This window comes from Neolamprologus multifasciatus, chromosome 6, assembly GCF_963576455.1.
Source record: "Neolamprologus multifasciatus chromosome 6, fNeoMul1.2, whole genome shotgun sequence".
Taxonomy (NCBI): Eukaryota; Metazoa; Chordata; class Actinopteri; order Cichliformes; family Cichlidae; genus Neolamprologus; species Neolamprologus multifasciatus.
The window spans coordinates 22,090,024-22,098,546 of record NC_140444.1 but is presented as its reverse complement, the minus strand read 5'-3'; the positions used below and the strand labels follow the sequence as shown (position 1 = coordinate 22,098,546).

Below are 8,523 nucleotides of genomic sequence, written 5' to 3'. Positions count from 1 at the left end.
TAGTGCACTGCCGTGTAAATAATTTGCATTTACTGAATATGTACTGACTGAGTATCACTGTTCAAAAATTGAATAAAGAAACAAATTTTTGCCTCTTTTTATTAAAACCACTTTATAGAACATCACGTCAGTTACAATGTAGAATCCATATCACTGGAGAATTTTGATTCAATAAACAGTAAAAAGGTGAGCTGTGAAGACCAAGGACAAGTGCAGTTCACAGGTTTTCTAAGGAATCCCAGAAGATTGCATGGTATCATTGCCCAGCAGTTGTTCGCAGGACATATGGACTCAACCTCAACAATCCCTCACACTGAGCAGCATGAAGTGACAGTGCAGAGGAAAAACTCCCCTTTAGCAAGAAGAAACCTCCAGCAGAACCAGAACCCGGTTCAGTACCAGCAGCCATCTGGGTTTGGAGGAGAGAGACAGAGACACAGAACTACCAAAAGTATATTTTTTTATGTGATTGACAGTTGTTGTAATTCAAGCCCTGAGTGTAGAGCAGGTAAGATATAAAGTTGCATCCTAAATTCCATGCTCATGCAGTGTTTAGTTTGACTTTTTCACCTGGTCATTTCTTGATGAACGGATGGTCTTTCAGGGTTGACCAAGCTGGTACCCTGGCCACCTTGACTCTGTTCTCTGCAAGATGTTGCAAAAAACAAAATCATATGGAGACAATATTGGACACAAAAAATATATAACAATTTAGTTAAATGTAGCATTAACTCATAAGTCTTGCTAAAGTAAACCTTGTATTCTGATTCATCACAGCAGCAGTTCAGTTGGATGATGTCAGCAACTGCAGCAAGTGTCTTGCTGACTGAATAATTTCATCTTGCATAATCTGAAACAAACACATAACGACAGAAACAATTTATAAATTAACGTTCGATAAAATCTAAGAATTAATCATTTATTAGATACCAATATGAATATGTCTACCATAAAAATTGTGTGGAGCGAATTTACATTCAATCAAGATGGTCTGGCATGCTACAACTTTATAGTTGTTAAATTCTGGGTACAAGTATACATACCCATCTTGTACATGTTTTTAATACTATTATTATTATCATCCTACCCAATTACATGTTTTGTTTAATCAGAGTATGCTGTTTTAATGACTTTACAATATCATTTACATTGTGTTCCTTACATTTTCCCTAATTGTATGTTATATTAAACCTATATTTCTAATGTTTGCCTTGTTTTCTTCACTGTCTGGTCTGCCTCTGTCTCGCCTGTATGGATGCATTTACACCTAAATGTCCCCAACAAAGGGTGTTTTAATTCACCACTATTCCAGTGAAACACGAGTCTCCCATCTTCCTGCTACCGGTCTCGAGTTTTTGTTCACCAAAGCACACACCAACTTCATACTGACGGACAGATCACTGCCCTTTTGTCGCCTTGTCTGACCGTGTTTTGTGGCTTTGGTTCACTTCACCTCACTCTTCCCCATTCTTGTCATTAAATCAGGCCGTTCTGCAACCATGGCAGCCATTCACTCTATGGCTTTATTCATGGTGTATTTTACCCCTTCACCAAAGGCCGTTCTCGTTTCCAACATTATATTTGCAGTGTTCGTCTATCTATCAATATCTGCGAAGTATTTTTTTTTAACGAGTATCCTATTTTCTAAAGCACAGCATGTAAAGGGTAGCTCGGTTAGCAGGATGCTAGCATGTAGCGCTTAGTGAGACACGCCTCAGACAAGTTGAGCAAAGACCCCGTCTATAGTTTTTAATTAGTTAGTAGTAGTATCTTTATTTCAGACATATACAAAAAACAACAACAATATATACACAAGTACACATACTTGCATTTACTCTGTGTACATACACACACGTATGTGCTCAGATAAAACAAAGAAAATAAAATAAAAAAATAAATAAAAATAAATAAATCAAACAGAGTCTCAATTACATGAAATGACAATTATTAGGTCTGAAATGGAGTAGGAAGAAGTATAACATACTTATTAATCCCTACCCCATGCTTAACATTCTATTGAATCCCACTATTCACCTAATTCCCATCATCACTTACCCCACACAATAAACAAGGAGAACATGTATAAACATAGCTACAGTGATAGATATAATTTAGATACAATTTAGCATAGTTATATATACAATGGGTGATCAACTTTATCAGTTTCATATTCTTCCAAAATCAGTTTTCGAAACATCTTTATAAACTGACTAATGCTTGAACATTGCTGTAGGTCCACAGTAAAACTGTTCCACAGTTTTACCCCATAAATAGTAACACAAAAGGTTTTAACCTGTGTCCGTGCTTTAAGAGTCTTCAGATTTAATTTTCCCCTCAATGCATAGTCCCCGTCTCTGTCAAAAAACATCCTCTGTACATTTCCTGGTAACATATTGTATCTGGCTTTGTACATAATTTTTGCAGTTTTATATTTTATAAGATCCATAAACTTCAGAATTTTTAATTTCAAGAACATGATGTTAGTGTGGTCTCTAAATCCTGCTTTAGTAATAATCCTGATTGCTTTTTTCTGAGTTTTACATAGTGGTTGAAGTGAAGTTTTGTATGTATTTCCCCAGATTTCCACACAGTATTCTAAATATGGCAATATAAGTGAACAGTAAAGTACCCAGAGTGATTTGGAAGGCAAAAAATGTTTAACTTTACTCAGTACAGAGATGCTTCTTGACAGTTTAGCTTGTATATGCTTTATGTGAGGTTTCCAGCAGATTTTGTTATCTATTATCACACCCAGAAATTTTGTTTCAGAAACTTGCTCTACTTCAACATTGTTTATTAACAATTTTGCTCCGGCATCTTTTTTACAATTTCCAAATAACATAAATGTAGTTTTTTTCAAATTTAGTGATAACTTGTTTCTGTCAAACCATGTTTTTAGTTTAATCATTTCTTGTGTGACAATTTCCAAAAGCTGCTGTGAATTCTCTCCAGCACAAAAAATATTTGTATCATCTGCAAATAAAATAAACTGCAATATATCAGATGTTTTACATATATCATTGATATAGAGAATAAACAGCTTTGGTCCCAATACTGACCCCTGTGGAACTCCGCAAACAATGTCCAGGCACTCTGATTGATATTCACCAATCTTCACAAATTGTTGCCTGTCTCTCAAATAACTTCTGACCCACTCTAGCACCACTCCTCTAATACCATAGTACTCCAGTTTATGAAGTAATATTTCATGGTTAATTGTGTCAAAAGCTTTTTTTAGATCAATGAAAACACTAACTGTGCATTGTCTTTGATCTATATTGTTGGTGATATTTTCAATTAGTTCCATTAATGCCATAGATGTTGATCTATTTGGTCTGAAACCATACTGACTGTCCATTATTATTTTGTGTTTATCTATAAATTTGTCAAGTCTATTAATGAAAACTTTTTCCAGTATTTTTGAAAATTGTGAAAGTAGAGAAACAGGCCTGTAATTTGTGAATTGGTGTCTATCTCCATTTTTAAACAGTGGTATTACTTTAGCTGTTTTCATTTGTGTTGGGAATGCACCAGTTTGTAGAGACAAATTGCAAATGTGTGTTAAGGGTTTGGAGATGCCACTGATCACTTTCTTAACGATTTCCATGTCAATGTCATCAGAGTCTGTAGAATTTTTTGTTTGTGATTTCCCAACAATATCAATGATTTCCTTTTCTTCTACCACCGTTAAAAACATTGAATGAGGATTACAGGCAATGAGTTTAGTTTCTTTCTCTGCAGAATCTGTTATATCAGGAATTGTATCAGCCAAATCTGGCCCAACACTTACAAAGAATTTATTGAACTCATTAACCACATCACTCATGTTACTAATATTTCTATCATTGTTAACGAAATACGAAGGATAATTTGACTGCCTAATTTATTTTTATATTTCTTGTATTTATTTTCAGCTTCTGTGCTTCTGATTGTTATAAATTCTCTATATAAGGTATTTTTCTTTTTACATGCATTTTGTAATCCTTTTGTGATCCATGGGCACGCTACATATTTTTGATTTTTACTATATTTCTTTAATGGGCAACAGCTATCATATAACAGTTTAAATTTTCCTAAAAAAATCTCATAAGCTTTATCAATATTTTTTTCCTTATACAGCATCTCCCATTCTTGCTTAAGTAAATCACTTTTAAATGCATTTATGGACTCCTCTGTTCTCACTCGTTTGTATTTTGTTGTATTTTCCTGTTTGGCCTTCCTATAATTGCTGTTATACACTACAAAAACAGGTAGATGATCACTGATGTCATTAATTAGGAGACCACTTATAGATCTGTTTTCTATTTCATTAGTAAATATGTTGTCTATTAAGGTTGCCGACTGTGCTGTAATCCTGCTGGGTTTAGTAATCACTGGACAGAGTCCCATGCTATACATTGTATTAATAAACTCATCTGTCATACTATGTTTGTTTGGATTTAATAGGTCTATGTTGAAGTCCCCACAAATGAACATAACTTTTTGATTTGTCCTAATAAATGTTTTATCTACCCACTCCTTAAATATTTCAATATTAGAACCTGGTGTTCTATATATACAACTTACAATGACATTTTTCTTTTTTTCCATACTAATTTCTATTGTTACACACTCTAATATGTTATCCACCACCACCGTCATTTTTTCCACCACCCTGTATTTTAAATTTTTATCCACAAACAAAGCCACACCCCCACCATTCTTATTCTTTCTGTTCATAACATTTAATTCATATCCGTCTATTTCAAAGTCCACTCCTTTCTCCATATTAATCCACGTCTCAGATACTGAAATCACACTGAATGGATGTGCAAATTTGCTTAAGTATTCTCTTATTTTGTGAAAATTGGCATATAAACTTCTACTATTAAAGTGGATTATGGACATTTTGCAGTCAGCCTTGACAGTTTTATTGAATTGATCTTCAGTATAATAGCAGCTGATATTTCTGATGTTAAAAAAGTTCAATTCTGGATCAATGTCCTGCTCTGTGAAGTGTGTATTGTATTCCATGTTTTGTGGTGAATTTAACTCCAGATTCTCATGATTAGCAATCCTCTGTGATAGCAGTGTATAATTCCCAGATGTTAAATTAGTTGATTGTTCCATGATTTAATATGTTGTGCTTTAGCTTCCGTTGTTATCTTCTGTTACCTGCTTTGATGAATGTTGATTGTTTGTTCAGCTCCTTGCATTTGTAGTCATGTTAATATTTTTCCAGATCCTGGATGCGTTTGATGACCAGCACTTTGGCTTCTTCCGGTGTACCGTTGAGTTTAATAAATATTTTACAGTTTGCAGTCCATGTATTTTGAATTTTACCCAGTTTCTTTAGGTGTCGTGCTTTCTTAGCCATGTCAGCGTTGTATTTAGTTAGATGGTCATTCATGTAGACGTTCGATCCCTTTAGTTTTCTCCCCTGCTTCAGCAGTGCATTCTTGTTTTTCCTGTTTACAAATCTTATGATGACAGCTGGTTTATCACTAGCGTTTCTCCTTGGCAAAGGGTGGCATGCCTCGATGTTATTACAGTCCAGGTCGATCCCTTTTGACTGCAAGAAACCAGCTACCTGTTGCTCTGCAGAGCTAACATCCAGTTCTCCATGGTCCTCTTTGCTGTCAGCAGTCACAGCCCGAGCATATGACCGGGGTTTTATGTGTAGCCCTGTGATGATCACATCGTTCATTCTGGTGTATTGCTCCAGGTCCGCGACCCTGCTTTCCAGATAGACAATCCGTTTCTCCTTCTCTGCATTCTGATTGCGAAGCGACTTTATCTCCTCGACAATGTCCAGGATATATTTCTGCTGTAGCTTGATAGCTGATGTTTCTTCAGTTAAAAAGTCCAGTGACTTTTTGATGTCCTCAATTTCCTCAGCGGACGGCGTTCTCTTAGGCCTCATTTAGTTTGTTGTCTCGCTCGCTCGTCTATGTACTTTATACGTGAGCAACGGATTTAAATAAAATTAATGTTTCAAAAGACAAACTTGAAGATAAAAAACAATATACTTACCGGAGAACCGCCAGGGTTTGCCGCTTCCATCTTGCTGCTCCTAAATTCAAAACTGCCTCTGCAGACAGGCAGGGGAGGCGTGGAAATTGTCTTTGAGTTAGTCAAACGTTTTCCTTAGTTCGAGTAGATGATAAAATAAAATAAAAATAAATGGGATTTTAAGTAGGACTAGGCGTTCTGTAATGATCTCTATTTAGGAGAAAAACTTAATCACTCACCTTTAAACAGCTCTCTTTTAGGAGACACACTGCTGGCTAACGGTGTCATGTGATCAAACAGCGTAATTTAATTGGCTGAGAGCCACTCGACTCGATCTAGTGCTGATTGCGCTGGCTTGGGTCATTCAAGTTCATCACTTTTACAGTTGAATTTTTGCAGGTGAATTTTTTGCAGGTGAATTTTTGCAAGTGAATTTTTTGCAGGTGAGTTTTTGCAGTTGAATTTTTTGCAGGTGAATATTTTTGCAGGGAAATTTGGAGGATAAAAATTCAGTGTTATAAATTCAATGTCTAAAAATACTTGAATTCTGATGATACTATATTTCTTCCATATAATAGCAATAGATGAATATTTCAAAAGAAAATGTCGTCAATCTGATCTGGGTTCTGGAGAAAATTCTGACCAAGATGAAGGCCATAACATGACTAGTGGTCAGAACGAGGCAAAAAAGGTATACTGAGGACACACTGAATCATTTCCACCACGGATTCTCAAGGGAAAATTATCAATATGCTTTTTGCGACATTTTGTTTGGTTGTGTGCTGTGTGATTTTTCTAATGTGAAATATTGGCCATGGCTCCAAAAGTTTGGGAAACACTTCTTCATATAACTAGAAAGTAATGCATATTACCACTGTAGGTGTCCACCCTATAGTGTTTGCTAACTGGTAAACAGATGGAAATACCTCACTATTATTAGAAATCAGGAGATTTTGTGGCTTAAGCAGTTAACAAACAACACCCAGTCTGACATCCTTTTTTTTTTTAATGACTTGCTGTTATAGCAAAAATCAATTAAAGAACATCAAGAGCAGGTCCTGGTTTATGGAATCTGCTTGCTATTGTTATCTCTCTCTCTCTCTCACTGCCGTCACCTCCAGAATTTTCAGGGGTTCCTAAACAACCAAATATCACATGTTGCCATATAACCTTTTGATTGGTTGACAGGATACAAGTCAGCAGCTTGTTGCTATTTAATTGTGTTGTAGCAAAAGGATTTAATCATGTGTGTCCTTAAATATTGCCTAATTGTGTTTCCTCTTATATTAAGATGAGGATGTTTACTAGGAATCACAATTTCCCAACAGTTACGCAAATGAGGTTAAATCATCATTTGCAACTGTGTATAAAAAGCTCTGCTGTCAGTACAACATCACCACAATCATCCACATCTCTGAGACAGTCTGCTGAAGTTGTGAAGACCTGACGGTAACATTTCTCATCAATCTCTTATTGCTTCTCTGTTTTCAGTGTAATGTTGGTTGAATGGTGATTTAGCTGATGGTTTTGACCACATCTCATCAGAATTATTGTTAACAGGTGAAATCACTGAAACCATGATCAAGGTTGTGTTTCTGCTTGGATGCCTGCTGAGCCTTGCTCTGGCAAATCCTGTAAGTGTAATATGACTGAAGACTAAATGAATGTTTTAATATATAATGTATAACTATATCTTGTACTGTGTGTGTAATTCAGTCACCAGAGACTGTATCAGTGTTCCTGTACTGTCATATCCAAACAACACATTTGCATGTGTTTTTTTTTTAAACAGATTGACTCAGCACACGAGCGTAATGCACGTTCTTCATCTGAGGAGGTGAGTCTCATGTTTGTCTTTCTACGTTTGAACATTAGACACACTGGACTCTCCGATATTATCATATCCACAGAAAGCCATTCAACAGAGAATGCATTATCCCATGTAATAATATTTATTACTTATTTTCTTGCAGACTACTGGGACTACCACAAGTTATCTTGCCCTGATAACAGCTCTTCTACAGAATCCAGCACTTCTGCAGAATCCAACGCTCCTTGCAGCAATTCTTGCCGCTATACGATAAGCTGCTCTTTCACCAACAGCTATTACTGTTACAAGAATGAATTGAAAATGAACCAACAATGAATAAAAACCCATGTTGAATGGCATCCTTGTTTTTCACAGTTTATTCACACAGATTATTGAAAATCTCCACTTATTTTTGAATGACTTGGTCTTCAAAAAAGCTTGCACGATTCATAGGTGTTGTGGCTTAACAGAAAAACAAAAATCTTTTGAAATTCTGAATTATTTTCAGAAAGCAGACCATTTTCAATGAAAAATGTCTTACTCTCTACTCTTGCTCAGCTGATTAATGCATCACAGTGCAAAAACACATTGAACAAGGGGTGGCTAGAGCTTAGGAGGTAGCACAGATCATCTACTGATTAAGAAGGTTAGTGGTTGGATCCCTGGCTTCCCCAGTCTGCATGCAAAATGCTTGGCCCAAGTTAGTAACCCCAAGTTACTCT

The 8,523-nt window shown here is 35.9% G+C and overlaps 1 protein-coding gene and 2 long non-coding RNA genes across 3 annotated transcripts; 1 reads left to right on the top strand and 2 right to left on the bottom strand.

Annotated features, from left to right (window-relative positions):
• Nucleotides 1–6,346, bottom strand: LOC146516956 (uncharacterized). Its single transcript, XR_014874619.1, has 4 exons — nucleotides 6,013–6,346; nucleotides 756–850; nucleotides 571–645; nucleotides 1–409 (listed from the first exon to the last, which is right to left on the bottom strand). It is a non-coding gene; the product is annotated as an uncharacterized LOC146516956 (long non-coding RNA).
• Nucleotides 4,803–5,902, bottom strand: LOC146516957 (uncharacterized). Its single transcript, XM_085163049.1, has one exon. It carries the CDS (start codon nucleotides 5,900–5,902, stop codon nucleotides 5,207–5,209), a length of 696 nt encoding a protein of 231 aa, XP_085019175.1. The 3' UTR covers nucleotides 4,803–5,206.
• Nucleotides 6,347–7,313: 967 nt separating the features above from the next.
• Nucleotides 7,314–8,152, top strand: LOC146516955 (uncharacterized). The gene is made up of 4 exons (XR_014874618.1): nucleotides 7,314–7,440; nucleotides 7,552–7,625; nucleotides 7,784–7,828; nucleotides 7,965–8,152. It is a non-coding gene; the product is annotated as an uncharacterized LOC146516955 (long non-coding RNA).
• The last annotated feature ends 371 nt before the right edge of the window (nucleotides 8,153–8,523 follow it).

Excerpts from the sequence above, each read along its gene's own strand:
- LOC146516957 (XM_085163049.1), bottom strand. The coding sequence starts at position 5,902 with ATGAGGCCTAAGAGAACGCCGTCCGCTGAGGAAATTGAGGACATCAAA.